General features: G+C 41.8%; 1 protein-coding gene across 1 annotated transcript in view; it reads right to left on the bottom strand.

Annotated features, from left to right (window-relative positions):
- The window catches only part of LOC115847980 (zinc finger protein 773-like), a 30,961-nt gene extending 13,908 nt beyond the window's left edge, over nucleotides 1-17,053 (bottom strand). The window contains exons 1-6 of the mRNA XM_030848256.3: nucleotides 16,590-17,053; nucleotides 14,182-14,355; nucleotides 7,304-7,342; nucleotides 5,406-5,532; nucleotides 4,748-4,867; nucleotides 139-4,077 (exon numbers count right to left, since the gene is read on the bottom strand). Coding sequence (XP_030704116.2) covers nucleotides 2,903-4,077; nucleotides 4,748-4,867; nucleotides 5,406-5,532; nucleotides 7,304-7,318 — 1,437 coding nt within the window. The 5' untranslated portion in view covers nucleotides 7,319-7,342; nucleotides 14,182-14,355; nucleotides 16,590-17,053 and the 3' untranslated portion in view covers nucleotides 139-2,902. The remainder of the gene's footprint in view (nucleotides 1-138; nucleotides 4,078-4,747; nucleotides 4,868-5,405; nucleotides 5,533-7,303; nucleotides 7,343-14,181; nucleotides 14,356-16,589) is intronic.
- Nucleotides 17,054-21,138: the final 4,085 nt, after the last annotated feature.

Raw genomic sequence — 21,138 nt, 5'->3', positions numbered from 1 at the left:
CATTCAGGGACACCATTTTTGAACATGCATCTGTGAAGAAGCATGTAATGAAATACACCTGCACACAGCAATTACCTCACCTTTTCTCTAACTCTGATGGCCTTTCCCCACACCTAAGACCACACTGCCTCTTTATACCTTAAATATCTCAAGCACATCGCCTCCGGGAAGGTGGATCTGAGACTTCTTCTAGCTCCCGGCTTGGCTGCCTTGTCCCCTGCAAACATTGGCATCTCAGTGTTTGGCTTCTTGCGCCGCTGATGCAGTAAAAACTTCATATTCACTGTTTGGAATTGCCCACAGTTGGAGTATTCATACCAGGGAAATTGGCAAACACAGCAATCAAGGTTCGGTTAGTTGCTTTATACGTGTCTAGACTTAAAGTAACGGACACTATGTTAATAATGAGGACCATACGTGATGAATAACGATGTGAGCACATTTATTCCACCCAGCGAAGTCATTGAAGAAGTCAAGCTCCAACAGGTTTTTGCCTTCTCAGTTACTAATAAAAGACAGACATTTTATCAAAGAAGACATACACCTGGCAAATAAACACAAAAATGTTCAACATCATGAATCATTAGGGAAATGCAATCAGACCATAGTGAGACACCTCTACACATTTAAACAGGTAATACTGAAACACTAGCCACATCAACCAAGTACTAGAGAGGAATACAGGAAAACCGGAATGCTCCCATACTGTGAATGGCACACAAAAGGGTATAGTCATTGAATTTTGAATATGAAACCATACGTACATATAATTTATTAAACTTATCTGTCATAGACAAAAAGGATACAAACCACAAAAACCCATCCTTTAACAGATGTATGGATAAACAGTCAGTGGGTGGTATATCCAAACAGTATATTTTTCAGGAAAAAAAATGAATTATACTTATCAGCAACTTAAATGATTCTCAAAATAATTATGCATCATGAAAAAGAGACAAATATAAAAGTAAACATTAAGACCCCAATGATATTAAGTGTAGAAAACACTAATTGAATGGGAAAAAAGTAAATCAATACTAGTTGCCTGGGAGTCCTGGGAGAAATGTCAGAAGGTGGATATGGGAGTGATGGATGTTTGTAATTACGATGGTTCTGTGGGTTTACACATATTAAAACTTAACCAAGCTGTACATTTTAGGTATGTTCAGTTCAGCACATACCAACTATACAGCTCAATTAAATAAAAATTGGATTCACATAAAAAATCTGAATCTTTTCTGAATCTCCTTTTCAGTAGAACTCTGGCAACCACATGTTAACTCCATCACATCTCCTTGTCTAATGGGAGGGATTCTGTTGTGGTAGCAGTGAAGACTGGTGAGCAATGAAAGGTGTTTCCACGTGAGTTATCCAGGAACGGCCTGCATCCTAAAAACCACATGCCTGGACTACACGATTTCCACTTTTATTACCCATTATCTTTGTTATGCACCAATGGCCTTGAGATAAACAATCTGAAGATGCTACGGGATCTCAAAACCTTTACATTATTTAGCCTGACACTGACTGGGACCTCAGGAGAGAAACCGCTCTGTATCTCCTGAGAATTTTTGCAAAAACATTATCTTAAACAGCCACAGTCAAGGGAACATTCATGGATGCAATTTTAGAATAGGTTCATCTCTTTTTGTTTGCTAGTCACTCCCTATTAATTCCCTGTTTCTGTACCAAATATGGTTCCCATCTGATGTCTGTAATCTAACGCTCAGCAAAACCAGCCTACCATGTTATGGACATTATGGCACATGGCTCTTTTCCAGCTGGACCTAGAGAACTTCTTCTCTTGAACAGTACTGGGGTCATGATCTGACATCCCATGTGAAAAAAGAGAACTTATGCAGCTCCAAAAAACACTGGTGGTTCATACAACTGTCCTCATCTCAGGGTGACCTCGGGACCCACCAAAAATTCTAACATCCAGGTCACATTAGTCCCAGAGCCCTGTAGTCTACCCCAGGAGGCTTTGGACAACAATTCAAATTAGATCAAAACTGGAGTGAAAACCATTCTCCGCCATGATACTATCCTTATTGAAGAAAACAAAGATTGGAACACCCACAAAAGACGTGGCTTAAACTATAGTCTTTATTTTTTCACAGAGTAGAGCAAATGGAGGCAGATAGTTCCCAAACAGGGTGATCTGGAGCTAGAAACATCCATCGTGAGCATGACATGAGACAATACCACCAAGGAAAGTAAACTGTAAGCTGCCAAGGGAACCCACATTGGGTCACAGTGGTCAAAGCTGCTTAGGTCCTGTCCTTGACAGAAGAGCATGACAACACCCAAGTGCTCAGGCTATTCATGCTTCCCTCCAGAGAACAGGACAGCACAAAGGTCTACCTACACTGATCACAATGCGATGACTGATGCCCATTACTGGGATCTGCCACTTGGGAGAGGTAAAAAACTTACAGTGATATTGAGTCCAGCAAGGGGCTTGCACAGGTTAGAAAGTAGAGTATAGCTCCTGAAAAGCTTCCTATGAAGCCAGTACTCATAGGCAATCTGCACACGAGGGCTGTTCAGATGTATGGCATTCAACTTCCAGTTGATGACTTCCTCAGAGAGTCTATTCAGTATGATGTATTAACTAAGGAGACAACTCATTCACTGCTCTCATCTCATTTGAAGGCCCTTCTCTAGATGAACTTTCTGGTATCAAATAAGGTAAGACCTTTGGCTGAAATCTTTCCTACATTTGCTGTACTCATAGGGTCTATCTGAGCTGTGAAGTTTCTAGTGCTCAGTCAGAGCAGACCTTTGACAGAAAACTTTTCCACATCTGCTGTACTGATGAGGCCTTTCTGGGGTGTGAGCTTTTCGGTGTTGAGTAAGCTGGATGCTTTGGCCAAAGAATTCTCCTCATTCAGAATTCTCCTCATATGGTTTTTCTCCAATGTGAACTCTGGTGCTTAATAAGAGTAGAGCTTTGGCTAAAACACTTTCCACATTCACTGCACTTATAAGGCCTTTCGCCAGTGTGAACTCTCTGGTGCGTAGTGAGAATAGAGTTTTGGCTAAAACATTTCCCACATTCACTGCACTTGTAAGTCTTTGCTCCAGTGTGAATTCTCTGGTGGACCTGAAGGTGGGCCCTTTGCCTAAAGGACTTCCCACATTCACTACACTCATAAGGCCTTTCCCCAGTGTGAATTCTTCTATGTTTAATGAGGCTGGCGATGTACCTAAAGACTTTCCCACATTCACTGCACTCATAAGGCCTCTCTCCAGTGTGGACTCTCTGATGCTGAACAAGCATGCGTTTATAGGTGAAGGCTTTTCTGCATTCTCCACATTCATAAGGTCTCTCTCCAGTGTGGACTCTCTGGTGCTGAATAAGTTTGCTTTTAGTAATGAAGGTTTTCCCACATTCACTGCACTCGTAAGGCTTGGCTCCAGTGTGAATTCTCTGGTGAACAATAAGTTGGGCGTTTTGTCTAAAGAACTTCCCACATTCTCTACACTCATAAGGCCTTTCCCCAGTGTGAATTCTTCTATGTATAACAAGATTGGAGTTGCATCTAAAGACTTTCCCACATTCACTGCATTCATAAGGTCTTTCTCCAGTGTGGACTCTCTGGTGCTGAGCAAGCCTGTATTTACGGCAGAAGGCCTTCCCACATTCACTGCACTTGTAACGCTTTTCTCCATTGTGAAAGGTCTCTACAAACTTGGTGTCCTTTTGTGGAGTGACCTGGTGCTGGAGAAGGCCAGAGCTACAAGGGAAATCCTTCCCAGACTCCTGGAATGTGAAAGACTTCTTGGATGCATGGACGGTGTGGCTCTTCATAAAGGTCTTACCCACGTCTCTTCTAAAGTGTTCCTCTCCAGTGTGATGGTGAAACTGCACACCTGCCCCACAGAGTTTCTGGCCAGGGTTTGTGCCAAGGTCCTCAGCTAGTTGCAAACTACCTTCTAAGGACAGGCAGCACGTCTGCCAGGGATAGGACTTCAGGGTGGACAGGTCTGCCTCTGAAGTATTTATTTGTGGCACTTCTACAGAAACATTCTGCTCAGAAGGTGTCTGCTTGTTCTCTGCTATATACCAACACCCTGAAAGCAGAGAAATACGGGTAAACTTGACATAGGATTTTGGTATAAGAAGGCAGCCCCATCACAAATGTTTGTCTGACATAGAAAGGAACAAATCTATGGGACTGTTTTCAAGACAAGAAGTTGCAGGAAGGCTAGGCAAGCCTTGCTGTACAGTACTGACCCTCTACACATCACAGGACAGGGAGCACTCACCAGGCAAATGACAGAAGGATGCGGTGGAATGCATAAAGGAGCTAGGGGTCCACAACTCATTCCTCCAGGAACAGTTTTCACTAGGACCTTGGCTGCTGGTGACATGTGTGTGCTATGTGGAAAGCTGTGTCCAGGTCCAGGAAAATCTGATTTTCACTAAGTAGCTGGCGTTCAAGGACTATTTTGAGGAGAGGTGCAGACCTCATGAAACATTAAGTGTAGGTGAACAGTGGAAAGCACAGCAGAGGGAGGATGGAGAGGAACAATTAGGAGTGGAAGATAGAGAGGTAAGGGATAATTCTGGGTTGGAAGTCAGAGGAAAAATCACAGGAGGCAAGTGTCAAGGATGGAGGAGAAACAGAAATGAGGTACACAGTCACTGGCCTTGACACCAAAACAGTGTTGGGTATGGGACATGTTCCTGATATGATGTGAATCAAACCATGATGTCACTTCCTCCCCCAATGCTAATTACCAGGGCCGGGCCATATTTGAGCCCCTCTTGCTCTGTCTGGAGTCATGTCCACTCTGTCATGTACCCAGGGTTCTCCTCTCAGCTCCAGCTGGACAACATGGTACCTAGAAGATGAAAGTCCTAAGAGAAAGACACAACAGGTGAACAGTCGGTACTGGCCTGAGGTGCAACCAATCCCAAAACAACCTCAGGAAAAAAATATGTAACAAAAAGAATCTTTCAGATGAGGGTCTCACAGAAACAGTCAAGAAGACCCCACAAATACTGACCACATTAAGTCCCAACAATTCCTGGAATGGTAAGCCCCCAAGAAATGTCAGCTGGAAGGTGGCAGAGCCTGGAGCACAGAGGTGCAAGGGTCTATGGAGTCAACTTAGCAGGGAGTGGCTGAGACTAGTGGAACCCATTGAACTAATTCCAAGTCTTATGACCCAGAAAAACTTCACTGAAAAAACTTCAGAGCTGCTGGTATTGGGGATACTCCTGAAAGGAGATCGTATACACATTCACTCAGCCTTGGCACCAACAACACAGATGAGAGAGAAGCAGTAATATAGATGTGCCCACTGTCTAGCTGTGAAAAAACAGACTTGCTTTTGGAAAAATGGGGAAAGGCGGAGACCTGCCTGGGATGCTGGGATAGGTGTGAGGGCCTTACCCAATGACGCAGCAAGTGCAAAGGTCTCCAGCATGACATCGTGGTACAGGAATCTCTGGGCCTCATCAAGAAGCTTCCATTCCTCCTGGGAAAAGTATACAGCCACGTCCTCAAAGGTTACAGAGCCCTGTGATGACAGGGACAGATGTCTCCATAAGCAGCCTCTCTCCCCAGGACCCCATAAGTGCCCCTAACCCATACTCACTCGGTTCATCTTCCTCCCCAGCTCCCTAACTTAGAGGGCACCTAATAACTCTTCATACTTCCTTGAGCACTAGGTACAACTCTCAGCAACAACAGGTAGGTAGGTGGGCAGAGAGATGCCATCTAAGCTGTGAGCCTGGTATGCATGTCTCCCTCCCTCTCCTGCAAGACAACAGCCTGAGAGTCCCCAGGATCATGTCTCCCAGACACAAACAAACTTGGGCTCATCATTCTCTGTTAAACTCCTGGTATGAGGGCTCTGGGGCAATTTGGTCACACACCTTCCCCACATGCACACTCACTGGCTAACTCCTCATACATCTGATCCCCATCACCACCACCCAGCCCACAAAACTGGCATGTCTCCTGCCTCCTCACATACCCTCCTGCACATGGCATCAGAAAGTTCCTGCCAATGCAACAGGATCCCACCATACCCCAACTCTCCACCGGTCTGTTCTGAATGTTTCCCCACCAGGCCTTGTTCCTGACTTTAACCTCAGTCAAAACATGCAAATCTAAATACGCCTGTTCATGTTCCACCTCTGTATTGCACATTATGTCTCTTCACCAGTTGCAATCTCTGTCCATATAACACCCATTCAAAATCCACACCCACTTGACACACCTTAGGTAAACTCATCTGACATTCTGTCAGAAACTACCCAAGTTCCACCACAAAAGCCTAGTGAGTGCACAGGAAGAAAAATAACCACCAGCCTGACTTTACTTTTACTTCACCTACATTCTGCTTTCCCTCTGCATCAATTAATCAATTTCATAGGCACTCCCCCATAAAAACCTGAGCCACCTGATGGACTTTCCCTCCCGCCCCCCACCTTCCCACTGATGACCACTCTTCTTATCTGTCTTTGTGACAGCCCCCTTATCTTCCCTTGTCCCCTAATGGCAACCTGAAGCCTCCGCCAGCACTCTAGATCTGCACGTTCAGCCGTCCCCTTGTCTCCTATACTTGGAGTCACTGGAACATCTGAGAATCAAAACAGCCAAAACCCAATTCCTAATATTCTCACGGAAAAGGACCGCTACCACTGACTTCCCCATCTCAGTTGATGGCACTGCCACCCTTCCAAATGCAAAGGGAAAAAAAACTTGGAGTTATCCGTGAGCCCTCCACATTAGAAAATCTGATCAGTCCCTACTTTAAAAGCAAATCCAGAAGCCAAGTATTTCTCCTACCTCCTCATGCACCACTTTGGTCCAGCAAGAACTAATGTGCATCTGGATGACTGCAATACCTCCTTCATTATCTCCTTTTCTTTCTCTCCCCCAGTCTCTTGTGCACTCTGCAGCCAGGAGTAGCCTCTTAAAACCTAAGTCACATCACTTTCCCTCTCTGTTCCAAAAATTCCATGTCTTCCATCGGAACAGAAACCTCTTCTCAGTCTACCATTCTAGGTCTAACTCTGGCCCCCTTGCTCTCTGTTCTTACCAGCTGTTAACAAAGACCTACAAGTCCTAAAACACTCCCATCTCAATCTCATCCTCAAACATTTATACATATTACCTGCTATACCTAAGACAACCTTTCACATCTCAGTCCACTGGTTGCCAAAAATGGGAATCTGTCCATATAACCTCTGGCCTGGACTTGGAAACCTGGGCTTAGGGTCCCCAGACACCAAGTCCAGGAAGAGTGGCAGCAAAAGACTTATAGGACACCTGACACTCACCAGTGCAGGGTCCATAAGTGGTTCTGCTGAATGTGGAACCTGTGGGAAGAGTAGGGCCATGTAATATTAATTCCCATCAGCAACATAGACAAAAAAGGTTAATGAGTGAACCATTTAATATTTCAGATGAAGACAAATGCTCAAGAGGAAACTAAAGCATAAAAGAGGGCAGAAAATGTTACAGTTGTACCATAAGGTCATGTGGATATCTTGAGAAAAGGCCTTCCAAAAGTGGGACAAACAAGTACAAAGCCTCTCTATCAGAGTCATGCCTGGTGTCTTTGAGCAGCATTTACAAAGCTTATGACTGGAGCCCAGTGAGCCCAGAAGAATAAGGGATCGTGTTGGCAAGGAAATGGTGTTGGCATGTCATAAAGCACTATTATAGTCCTAAGTCACAAATATCAAAATTAAGTCTCATTTTACATACAGGTCTGTTTCTGACACTTCCATTTGATTCTCTCTTCTATTTCTCCCTTGCTAATAATATATTTTTCTCTTCTTGTAGCTTGTAGTTGGCCCTCACATCTGATCAGAAGTTCGTATATTATACTTCCTTTTCCAATTTTACTTGGTTATCTTTTTGTTTTGTTGTTGTTGTTGTTTTTTTTTTGCAGTATGCGGGCCTCTCATTGTTGTGGCCTCTCCCGTTGTGGAGCACAGGCTCCAGACACGCAGGCTCAGCGGCCATGGCTCACAGGCCCAGCCCCTCTGTGGCATGTGGGGTCTTCCCGGACCAGGACACGAACCCGTGTCCCCTGCATTGGCAGGTGGACTCTCAACAACTGCACCACCAGGGAGGCCCCTTTGTTATCTTATAAATTATTGCTTTATATAAAATTTCAGCTTACATAATCCATATACTAAATTCTGATTAGAAATTATTATAACATTATGGAAACTGATTCAAGATGGCAGAGTAGAAGGATGTGTGTTCACTGCCTTTTGTGAGCGCACTGGAATTACAACTTACTACTGAACGATCATTGACAGGAAGACACTGGAACTCAGGAAAAAAGATACCCCACATCCAAAGACAAAGCAGAAACCGCAATGAGAGAGTAGGAGAGGTGCAATCACAATAAAATCAAATTCCATAACTACTGGATGGGTGACTCACAAACTGGAGAACACTTATAGCACAGAAGTCCACCCACTGGAGTGAAGGTTCTGAGCCCCAAGTCAGGGTTCCAACCTTGAGGTCTGGCAACAGCAGGAGGAATTCCCAGAGAAACAGACTTTGAAGGCTAGCAGAATTTGACTACAGGACTGGGGGAAACATATACTCCAAGCTTGGAGGGCATACACAAAGTAGTGTGCACATCAGGACCCAAGGGGAAGGAGTAGTGACTCCATAGGAGACTGAGCCAGACCTACCAGCTAGTGTTGGAAGGTATCCTGCAGATGCAGAATATGGCTGTGGCTCACCACAGGGACAAGAATAGCGGCAGCAGAAGCTCTGGGAAGTACTTGGCATGAGCCCTCCCAGAGTCCACCATTAGCCCCATCAAAGAGGCTGTAGCCTCCAGTGCTGCATCGCCTCAGGCCAAACAACCAACAGGGAGGGAACTCAGCCCCACTCATCAGCAGACAAAACAATTAAAGTTTTACTGAGCTCTGCCCACCAGAGCAACACCCAGCTCTACCCACCACCAGTCCCTCCCATCAGGAAGCTTGCAAAAGCCTCTTAGATAGCCTCATCCACCAGAGGGCAGACAGCAGAAGCAAGAAAAACTACAATGCTGCAGCCTGTGGAATGAAAACCGTTCACAGAAAAACAAACAAAATGAAAAGGCAGATGACTATGTACCAGATGAAGAAACAAGATAAAATCCCAGAAAAACTACTAAATGAAGTGGAGATAGGCAAAACTCGGAAAAAGAATGGAGGCAAAGATCAAGAAGATGCAAAAAATGTTTAAAAAGACCTAGAAGAATTAAAGAACAAACAAACAGAGATGAATAATACAATAACCAAAATGAAAAATATACTAGAAGGAATCAATACCAGAATAACTGATGCAGAACTCACCTGGAAGACAGAATGGTGGAATTCACTGCTGCAGAACAAAGAAAAAAGAATGAAAAGAAAAGAAGACAGTCTAAGAGACCTCTGGGACAAAGTTAAATGCAACAGCATTCGTATTATACAGGTCCCAGAAGCAGAAGAGAGAGACAACGGACCTGAGAAACTGTTTGAAGAGATTATAGTTGAAAACTTCCCTAACATGGGAAAGGAAATAGCCACCCAAGTCTGGGAATCACAGAGAGTCCCAGGCAGAACAAACCCAAGGAGTAACATGCTGAGACACATAGTAATCAAACTAACAAAAATGAAAGACAAAAAAAAATTATTGAAAGCAGCAAGGGAAAAATGACAAATAACATACAAGGGAACTCCCATAAGGTTAACAGCTGATTTCTCAGCAGAAACTCTACAAGCCAGAAGGGAGTGGCATGATATATTTAAAGTGATGAAAAGAACCTACACGAAGATTAATCTCATTCAGGATCTCATTCAGATTTGACGGAGAAATCAAAACCTTTACAGACCAGCAAAAGCTAAGAGAATTCAGCATCACAAAACCAGCTCTATAACAAATGCTAAAGGAACTTCTCTAAGTGGGAAACACAAGAGAAGAAAAGGATCTACAAAAACAAACCCAAAACAATTAAGAAAATCGTGACAGGAACATCCATATCGGTAATTACCTTAAACGTGAATGGATTAAATGCTCCAACCAAAAGACACAGGCTCGCTGAATGGATACAAAAACAAGACCCATATACATGCTGTCTACAAGAGACCCACTTAAGGGGTAAGACTTAGGGACACATAAGACTGAAAGTGAGGGGATGGAAAAAGATATTCCATGCAAATGGAAATCAAAAGACAGCTGGAGTAGCAATACTCATATCAGATAAAATAGACTTTAAGATAAAGAATGTTACAAGAGACTAGGAAGGACACTACATAATGACAAAGGGATCAATCCAAGAAGCGATAACAATTATAAATATATATGCACCCAACATAGGAGCACCTCAATACATAAGGCAAATGTTAACAGCCATAAAAGAGGAAATTGACAGTAACACAATGATGATGGGGGACTTTACGACCTCACTTACATTAATGGACAGATCATCCAGACAAAAAATTAATAAAGAAACACAAGCTTTAAATGACGCAGTAGGCCAGATAGATTTAATTGATATTTATAGAACATTCCATCCAAAAACAGCAGATTACACTTTCTTCTCAAGTGCACACAGAACATTCTCCAGGATAGATCACATCCTGGGTCACAAATCAAGCCTCAGTAAATTTAAGAAAATTGAAATCATATTAAGGATCTTTTCCAACCACAATGCTATGAGATTAGAAAACAATTACAGGGGAAAAAGGTAAAAAACACACACAGAGGCTAAACAGTATGTTACTAAATAACCAAGAGATCACTGAAGAAATCAAAAAATATCTAGAGACAAATGACAATGAAAACACAACGATCCAAAACCTATGGGATACAGCAAAAGCAGTTCTAAGAGGGAAGTTTATAGCAATACAAGCCTACCTCAAGAAACAAGAAAAATCTCAAATAAACAATCTAAACTTAGACCTAAAGGAACTAGAGAAAGAAGAACAAACAAAACTCAAAGTTAGTAGAAGGAAAGAAATCATAAAGATAAGAGCAGAAATAAATGAAATAGAAACAAAGAAAACAATAGCAAAGATCAATAAAACTAAAAGCTGGTTCTTTGAGAAGATAAACAAAACTGATAAACCTTTAGCCAGACTCATCAAGAAAAAGAGGGAGAGGACTCAAATCAATAAAATTAGAAATGAAAAATGAGAAGTTACAACAGACACCACAGAAATACAAAGCATCGTAAGAGACTACTAAGGGACTTCCCTGGTAGTACAGTGGTTAAGAATCCATCTGCCAATGCAGGGGACACAGGTTTGGGCCCTGCTCTGGGATAATCCCACATGCCGTGGAGCAACTAAGCCCGTGCACCACAACTACTGAGCCCAGGTGCCACAACTAATGAAGCCTGCATGCCTAGAGCTTGTGCTCCACAACAAGAGAAGCTGCCACACTGAGGAGTCCACACACCGCAACAAAGACCCAATGCAGCCAAAAATAAATAAAATAAATAAATAAATAAAATTTTTAATTGAAGAATAAAAGCCATATGATCATCTCAATAGATGCAGAAAAAGCTTCTGACAAAATTCAACATTCATTTACATGATAAAAACTCTCCAGAAAGTGGGCATCAAGGGAACCTACCTCAACATAATAAAGGTCATATACAATAAACCCACAGCAAACATCATTCTCAATGGTGGAAAACTGAAAGCATTTCCTGTAAGATCAGGAACAAGACAAGGATGTCCATTCTTGCCACTATTATTCAACATAATTCTTGAAGTAGTAGTCATGGCAATCAGAGAAGAAAAAATAAAAGGAATACAAATTGGAAAAGAAGAAGTAAAAGTGTCACTGTTTGCAGATGACATGATACTATACATAGAGAATCCTAAAGATGCCACCAGAAAACTACTAGAGCTCATCAATGAATTTGGTAAAGTTGCAGGATACAAAATTAATGCATAAAAGTCTCTTGCATTCCTATACACTAACAATGAAAGATCAGAAAGAGAAATTAAGGAAATAATCCCATTCACCATTGCAACATAAAAGAATAAAATACCTAGGAATAAATGTACCAAGGAGGTAAAAGACCTGTACTCAGAAACTGTAATACACTGATGAAAGAAAACAAAGATGACACAGATGGAGAGATATACCATGTTCTTGGATTGGAAGAATCAATATTGTGAAAATGACTATACTACCCAAAGCAATCTACAGATTCAATGCAATCTCTATCAAATTACCAGTGGCATTTTTTACAGAACTAGAACAAAAAAATCTTAAAATCTGTATGGAGACACAAAAGACCCCGAATAGCAAAAGCAGTGTTGAGGGAATAAAATGGCACTGGAGGAATCAGACTCCTTGTCTTTAGACTATACTACAAAGCTACAGTAATCAAAACAATATGGTACTGACACAAGAACAGAAATATAGATCAATGGAACAGGACAGAAAGCCCAGAGAAAAACTCAAGCACCTATGGTCAACTAATCTATGACAAAAGAGGCAAGGATATACAATGGAGAAAAGACAGTCTCTTCAATAAGTGGTGCTGGGAAAACTGGACAGCTACATGTAGAGAATGAAATTAGAACACTCCCTAACACCATACACAAAAATAAACTCAAAATGGATTAGAGACCTAAATGTAAGACTGGACACTATAAAACTCTCAGAGGAAAATATAGGAAGAATACTCTTTGACATAAATCACAGCAAGATCTTTTTTGATCCACCTCCTAGAGTAATGGAAATAAAAACAAAAATAAACAAATGGGACCTAATAAAGGTTAAAAGCTTTTGCAAAGCAAAGGAAACCACAAACAAGACGAAAAGACAGCCCTCAGAATGGGAGAAAATACTTGCAAATGAATCAATGGATAAAGGATTAATCTCCAAAATATGTAGACAGATCATGCAGCTCAATATTAAAAAAACATACAACCCAATCCAAAAATGGGCAGAAGACCTAATTAGACATTTCTCCAAAGACATACAGATGACCAAGAAGCACATGAAAAGTCACTCAACATCACTAATTATTAGAGAAATGCAAATCAAAACTGCAATGAGGTGTCATCTCACACCAGTTAGAATGGGCATCATAAGAAAATCTGCAAACAACAAATGCTAGAGAGGGTGTGGAGAAAAGGGAACTGTCTTTCACTGTTGGTGGGAATGTAAATTGATACAGCCATATGACGAAGAGTATGGAGGTTCCTTAAAAAGCTAAAAATAGAATTACCATATGACCCAGCAATCCACTACTGGGCATATACCCAGAGAAAATTGTAAATCAAAAAGACTCATGCAGGGACTTCCCTGGTGGCACAGTGGTTAAGAATCTGCCTGCCAATGCAGGGGACAAGGGTTCAAGCCCGGGTCTGGGAAGATTCCACACACTGCAGAGCAACTAAGCCTGTGTGTCACAACTACTAAGCCTGCACTGTAGAGCCCACAAGCCACAACTACTGAAGCCCACATGCCTAAAGCCCATGCTCCGCAACAAGGAACTGCAACGAGAAGCCCACGCACTGCAATGAAGAGTAGCCCCTTCTTGCCACAACCAGAGAAAGCTGCGCACAGCAACGAAGACCCAACATAGCCATAAATAAATAAATAAATAAATAAATAAATGACGCATGCACCCCAAAGTTCACTGCAGCACTATTTACAAGTGCCAGGTCATGGAAACAACCTAAATGCCCATCGACAGACGACTGGATAAAGATGTGGTACATATATACAATGGAATATTACTCAGCCATAAAAAGGAACGAAATTGGGTCATTTGTAGAGACGTGGATGGATCTAGAGACTGTTATACAGAGTGAAGTAAGTCAGAAAGAGAAAAACAAATATTGTATGTTAACACATATATGTGGAACCTAGAAAAATAGTACAGATGAACTGGTCTGCAAGGCAGAAATAGACACACAGATGTAGAGAACAAATGTATGGACACCAAGGGGGGGATGTTGGGGTGGGGGGAATGAATTGGGAGATTGGGATTGACATATACCCACTAGTATGTATAAAATAAATAACTAATAAGAACCTGCTGTATATAAAAGAAATAATAAAACTCAAGAAAATTATTATAACATTATATAATAGAATTCAAGAATACAAATTTAAAATTTTTATCCATGTTATTTATATATCCTTTTTCTTTCATAAATATTCAGACAGATTTTCTGTAATTTCCTACCTGCTTTTTTCTCCTGCAGTAGAGAAGGGAACCACCATTTGTTGACTTCACAGTGAAAATGAATCTCAGAATTCCCTGGTGGTTCAGTGGCTAAAACTTGGTGCTTTCACTGCCATGGGTTCGATTTCAATCCCTGGTCTGGGAACTAAGATCCTACTAGCTGCACAGTGTGGCCTAAAAAAAAAGAGAGAGAGAGAGAGAGTTACAAGAAGAAAATGGCACCAGAAAATTAATCTGTGATAAAGGGGTTTTTGCTGGCATCAGAGTAAAAGTGCTTGGCCTCCAGCAGTTTGAGATAAGTGGCTGTCAAAGATGACTCCTTAAACTTAAGACAAAGGAAACAACATATGAGACCTGACCTCTATTCCAACCTCATTATAAAAACATGGAAATTTCTTTGGTTCTAAACATCTTGATAAGGATTCCCAGCATTATAACTTTTTATCCTTACAAGGATTCATTTTGTCCCCCTTAAAACAAGTATTTTAACCAGATGTCTTAATCATTTTCTCTTCCAATACCAGCAGAGGATGATGACGTAACAGTAAAATAAATACTATTAACAGAGTACAATCACTGCAAAAGCAGAAACCCTCTAAGTGGCTGCATACTGTAAAACTGTAAGTTTACATAATGCATGATGTGTATAAAAATACAACTACGGCATCACTAATCATTAGAGAAATGCAAATCAAAACTACAATAAGGTATCACCTCACACCAGTCAGAAGGGCCATCATCAAAAAATCTACGAACAATAAATTGTAGAGAGAGTGTGAAGAAAAAGGAAGCCTCTTGCACTGTTGGTGGGGATGTAAATTGATACAGCCACTATGGAGAACAGTATGGAGGTTCTTTAAAAAACTAAAAATAGAACTACCATACGACCCAGCAATCCCACTACTGGGCATATACCCTGAGAAAACCATAATTCAAAAAGTGTCATATACCACAATGTTCACTGCAGTGCTATTGACAATAGCCAGGACATGGAAGCAACCTAAGTGTCCATCAACAGATGACTGGATAAGAAGATGTGGCACATATATACAATGGAATATTACTCAGCCATAAAAAGAAACGAAACTGAGTTATTTGTACTGAGGTGGATGGACCTAGAGTCTGTCATACAGAGTGAAGTCAGAAAGAGAAAAACAAATACCGTATGCTAACACATATGTATGGAATCTTAAAAAAAATAGGTTATGAAGAACGTAGGGGCAGGACAGGAATAAAGACGCAGATGTAGAAAATGGACTTGAGGACACGGGGAGGGGGAAGGGTAAGCTGGGACGAAGTGAGAGAGTGGCACTGACAGATATACACTACCAAATGTAAAACAGATAGCTAGTGGGAAGCAGCCGCATAGCACAGAGAGATCAGCTCGATCAGCTCAGTGCTTTGTGACCACCTAGAGGGATGGGATAGGGAGGGTGGGAGGGAGACGCAAGAGGGAGAGGATATGGGGATATATGTATACATATAGCTGATTCACTTTGTTATAAAGCAGAAAGTAACACACCATTGTAAAGCAATTATACTCCAATAAAGATGTTAAAAAAATACAACTAACTACGGGATAGATTAAGACTAAGTATAACAATCTCATTCAAAGCACTAAATTAAAATTAGTAACATGGAGCAAAACAAGATCAAAAAGTGGAAATGTCCATTTAAATACAATAATAATTTTAACATATACGCTAAACAAATGTGTGCTTTATATACCCCAGAAAGCAAGGAAGGTATGGCCAGCATAGCAATGTTTATAATTACAGAAAGGAGACCAAAAACAAACAAGCCAAAAGAAAAAAACAAAGAAAGCCTTCAACAGCAGGATTTATAAAGATATTTTACTCATATACTGTATTCACACTATTAGAACACTGCAAAAGAAGGAAAATTAACGGATAGCCATGAAAAAATGGGTAAAGCCCACCATATTGGGTGTGACACATCATAATACTTATATGATTCCAGTCATAAGAGAGTTTTAAGATAACTGAGCGAAGGTAAACTATAGTCGTCGAATATTTTCCACACAGCTGAAACTATCAGGAAAAGCAACGAAATGCTTACTTGAAACATCAGACAATACCTTAACTTTTGGGGGATGGGGATAACTGTTATGAAAGGAACCCACAGGCGGCTTCTGGGGTCCTACTTATATCTCATATCTTGACTTGAGCAAAGAACGGGTATTAGTAAGAGCTGCTTATTCAACTGAACATGGAAGTTCCCTGCAATTTTTTTTTCCCCACGCACGTCTTATTTCAATATTCGGAAAACCAAGGTTTTGGGAAACAAAAAAACACAAACATAGGATGCTCGTTATAGAACATTGATAAGAACGAAAATACTGCAGAATGAGAAGAGTTGTCTGAGGGTCCGGAGGGAGCAGCATTTACCTGAATCGCACCCATCCGCTTGGCCGTCCCAGCGGAGTCTGCGGGCAATGGTGGGGCCCGGGCACGGAGGCCCGTCCCGGCCCCGAGACAGAGTCAGGCCGGATGGCGCCCACGCGGAGCCTCAGCCTTTCCTCAGAGCAGCGGACACAGCGCCTTCCTGGCTCCCTTCACCTGGTGCCGACCCAAGGTACCGGAGCGGGCACCAGCGAACAGGTCCGAGTTTAAAAATGTCGCCCGCGGTCGACGCCGGAAGGCCCGCCCAGACACCGCCCCCCTAGTACGGAAGTGGCTCTCTCCTGAGCCGTCATTGGTTCAGGGACCCTTACGCGCCGCGCTTTGCCTTCAGGGTAATGTGGTTCACAGCGCTCTACGACCTGTCAAGTGGCGGTGCTCCCCATCTCTGGGAAAGTTCCTCCTCACCCTGAGGGTAGCTGGGAAGGAGTGTCCCAAGGCTCTGAGTACTGGCAGGGTTCACGCTTCTTAAAGGGGACGCACCCAGATATCCGCAGAACCACGCTTCTTAAAGGGGACGCAACCAGATTTCCGTGGAATGTAGTCTGTGCTGTTCAGAGAGAGGTACTCAGATATAATAGAGTTATATTCATATATATATATATATATATATATAAACTATAATAGAGTTATAGTTCAGATGTTCCCCAAACCTAAAAAAAACAAATGCGCACATGATACCAAATTGTCACTCAGCCACAAAGTGCATCCATCCATAGTTGGGGTCTAATAAACATGGTCTTACTGCTCTTCCAAAGTATGTAGGCTGATGCTTTAGACTCAATTTATGAGTCTCAGTGTGTTAAGTCAGGGTCAAGAAAGCAAAGTTTCCAGACAGGGCCATGGTGGGGAAGACAGAGGAGGGATGTGGGATGGCCAGAAGCAGGTGGACAATGTGTTGTGTCTCTGCTTCCCTCAGAAGAAACGTAGAGCCAGTGACGGTGTCCCATTCAGGGGTGGACACATAATTCTTACTCCACATTTAGATATGTATTCAGTTCTTTTCTAGAATCTAAGATCTACCTATCTCAAAAGAGTGACTTACCGCATGCCATTTTCTCCCTGGACAGTGACTCTACGGTCCCAGTCATAGTTTATTTACAAAGGGGGCATTTGAATCCTGAGATAAAGGATTGGTTTACATGATCCTCGTTCCTTGCTGGGTACAATATAATTTTACCCACAATTGCAGTAACAATGCATGGAGAGTTGATATCATCTCAGAAAAATATTTGTGAAATTTGGAAATTGCTGAAATCCATCATTATTTAATTATTCAAAGTTAGTGGCCAAAATAGCCCTTGACCATGTGAACAAGGTTAGGCTCTCAGTGCAGTTTCTAGAGACACTGAAGTCTGAGAAGTAAGGGAATAAAGCAGAGCACGTAGTTACACAGGAAACTTGGCTAGCTTGTGGTTATAGCTTTGTAACATGTGATCTATTATTTATTTATTTAAAATTTTTTTATTTAAGTACAGCTGGAAGGGCTATGTAAAGAGAGCAGACAGCTAAAAACAAACAGGGTATCTGTAGCATCATATTTATTCCCTCCTTAAGAAACATTCTTTAAGTTTCCCTCTTAAGAAACATTCATTAAGTGCCTACCCCATTCCAGGCACTACTTTGGTTGCATCAAGATCAAAAGAGAAAAAGATGCCTGCCCTCATGAGTCTGACCTTCCGGTCAAAGGAGATGAACAGTAAGAATTAATGACAACACAGTCAATTACAGAATACATTTATGTGTTTTGAGTGTTAGCCAAAATTTCAGAAATGAAGACGTGATTGATCAGGCATTTATTTAGGGCTTGTTAGGACACCCAGGAAACGTAGGTGAGAGAAGCACTTGAATTGTTACCTGAACTACAAATGGAGGAAGCCTATAAAGGCAAAAAATGGAAGGCCACAGTTAGTTCCATAAGTTGTTTGTCAAGAATTATAATTGGAGCTGTCAAGAAGTAAGGGTGCTTATAAAGCAAGGATTGGTTAGGGTCAGAAATGGCAATATAGTTACAAAGGGGGGAATGTTGAAACTGCAAGGTTGTAGTTAGCAGAAGTTTTAAAAATGTCTCCTGTCTGTTATCAAACTGAACCTGGGTCTGCTCACCTACTTTCTTCTGATTGGTTGCTGGTAAGGTCACAGGGTGATTTTCAGGAATATTCATCATCAACTCTCTGTTTCCAACCAGTCTCAGGCTTATGTGCTTGTTGTCATCATGTAGTCACCATCCTCCACCTGGCTGGAGGTCTTGTTTCTGCAAAACAACTCAAGGATATGCATCAGATTGTTATCTATAACCTTTCAGAAGGAACTAGAATTCCTGTGAGTGTTTTATCACTGAACTATTGTTCCAACTGTCATTACTGGTTTTGACTGCTTTTCCTTTCTTTCTACACTCTCACCTCTCTAATTAGTAACTACTTGAATCTGCTCTTTGGAACTCAGGGAAGGCCTAGGAAACTAAAGTCTTTCTCTATGTACAGGAAACAAGGGAGACTTCCCTGGTAGCACAGTGGATTAAGACTCTGTGCTCCCAACGCAGGTCGGCTTGAGTTCGATCCCTGGACAGGGAACTAGATCCCACATGCATGCCTCAATTAAGAGTTCACATGCCACAACTAAGGAGTTCACCCACCACAACTAAGACCTGACACAACCAAATAAATAAATAAATATTAAAAAAAAAAGAAAGAAACAAGGGGGACAGACTTTTGTACCCAGGAGGGCCCTGCAGGGTCCTGTTCAGCTTCAGAAACAAGGGTGCCATGGCTTGCAGAGCCTGGTTCAGCTAGGCCTCAGAGGCACCTCTGTAACGTCTCTTCTTGTGCTTTTCCTCTTGGTCACCTCTGCGTGGACCCAGAGCTCTAGAAGCCCATACAGGTGGGAAAAATCCAGAGTCCATAACAATGCCATCCCTAAAGGATGCAGGAAGTTCCACTCACCTGTTGTGCACTGCATCTTAAGAGCACTTTGCTAAGCCTTCACTGGCTCAGTCACTGTACCTGCAGACTGAAGTGACTTCTGGGTAATACAGTTCCCAAATGAAGCATGTAGATCTCCAAAATGTGATTTTTTTCATACTTGAAAACACGGGTACTTAACTACTTAGCAGGAAAGGTGAAGACAATGTTTAGACTTGCCAGAAAGGTAAAAATGAATAAAGAAGCTGTACTGTGGCATGTATTCACTGGCCTAACAAATGTACCACAAGCATCTAAGGAGTTTCAACCACAATAGTAGGTGCATGGGACATATTGGGAATAGGGTTGTCAGCTGTTTCATGTATACAGCACAAGTCCTGTATTTCACAATTTTGTCCACAGTCCTTTGACTTCGTCAGCACGACATAAACATCGTACATCCCGCTTTTTGCAATGATTTCCAAAACGCCGTCAGTTAATTTGGAAAATGCTTTATGGTTTCTCTCAGGTTTGGCTGAGGGAAGACTAAAAACAGATATTAACAAATAAAGTGCTTACTTTACATAGTCAGGAGAGGGAAAATGTGTTCCTTGGCCACAGTCCAAAGTCATGAACAAATAATCATCGTTTCTAAGAGACAACTTTCGATGAATACATGTGTCCTAAAAATCAGCAGGGTCAACGACAGCCTCAAGAGAGAAACTAAGCTTCTGGAAGTTAGCAAATCATTGATAGGGACAAGCTTTTGAAATTTAACCAATCGGTGATAAGACTACTGCTCCCCAACCCGAGTCCTGAAAGACAGCCTATCAGTGACAGCTCCAGGCTCCTAAGCAACAGTCAATCAGCAACTACCTCAGTTCCATGCCCCAGCTTCTTAAAGTCAGCTGGTCAACAGGAGTGACCACACTAACACTGCGGAAAGTCCAGAAATCCTTCAACACACACTTCTGAAATTCCTCCATTCCTTAATGACTGGCTCCATAAAAGATAAATGCAGCTCAAGCTTTGTTCTAGGACACTGCCTGACAACTACAGCTCTCCCTCGTATGCATGCATAAGGTCCACATTTTTTGTATAAATATTAAGTTCAATTGTTAGCTCAGAAGTTTGTAAACTTTTCAATGGTTCACCAATTGTTTATGGTTTCTTATGAGTTTAGAGTTAATAGCTATGTATAGATGGCAATTTGGGTGGGGATGTAAGAAAAAGGAAAGAGAAGGGCACTGAAACCTTACTGAGGCAACGGGAATATTCATTGACAACTCTGATGATGGGTTCAATGTCTATACATATGTGAAAATATGTCATGTTGGACACTTTATATAAATGCAGTTAATCTACATCAGTAATCCCTCAATGAAGCTGTTTGGGGAAAACTTTTTCCCATAAAGCGTTAAAATGCTATTCCTTCTAGAATATCAAACAACAGACAAAGCTGTACTGATCATCAGGACCCTCTCCCCACATCTTACATGAGTCAACTCTGATTCTTTGTCTACAAAATGGGGGAATAATGGAAACATGTCCACTCGTGTCACCAAGAATGATGGCTAGGACATAAAAGACCCATCCCTGAAGAAGAGAATCTCCCTTCACTCCCTCATGAGGTTCCT

The sequence above is a fragment of the Globicephala melas genome, chromosome 19, assembly GCF_963455315.2.
Source record: "Globicephala melas chromosome 19, mGloMel1.2, whole genome shotgun sequence".
In the NCBI taxonomy this organism is placed as follows: domain Eukaryota; kingdom Metazoa; phylum Chordata; class Mammalia; order Artiodactyla; family Delphinidae; genus Globicephala; species Globicephala melas.
The sequence above is the reverse complement of the archived record's forward strand: the minus strand, read 5'-3'. Positions and strand labels throughout refer to the sequence as shown.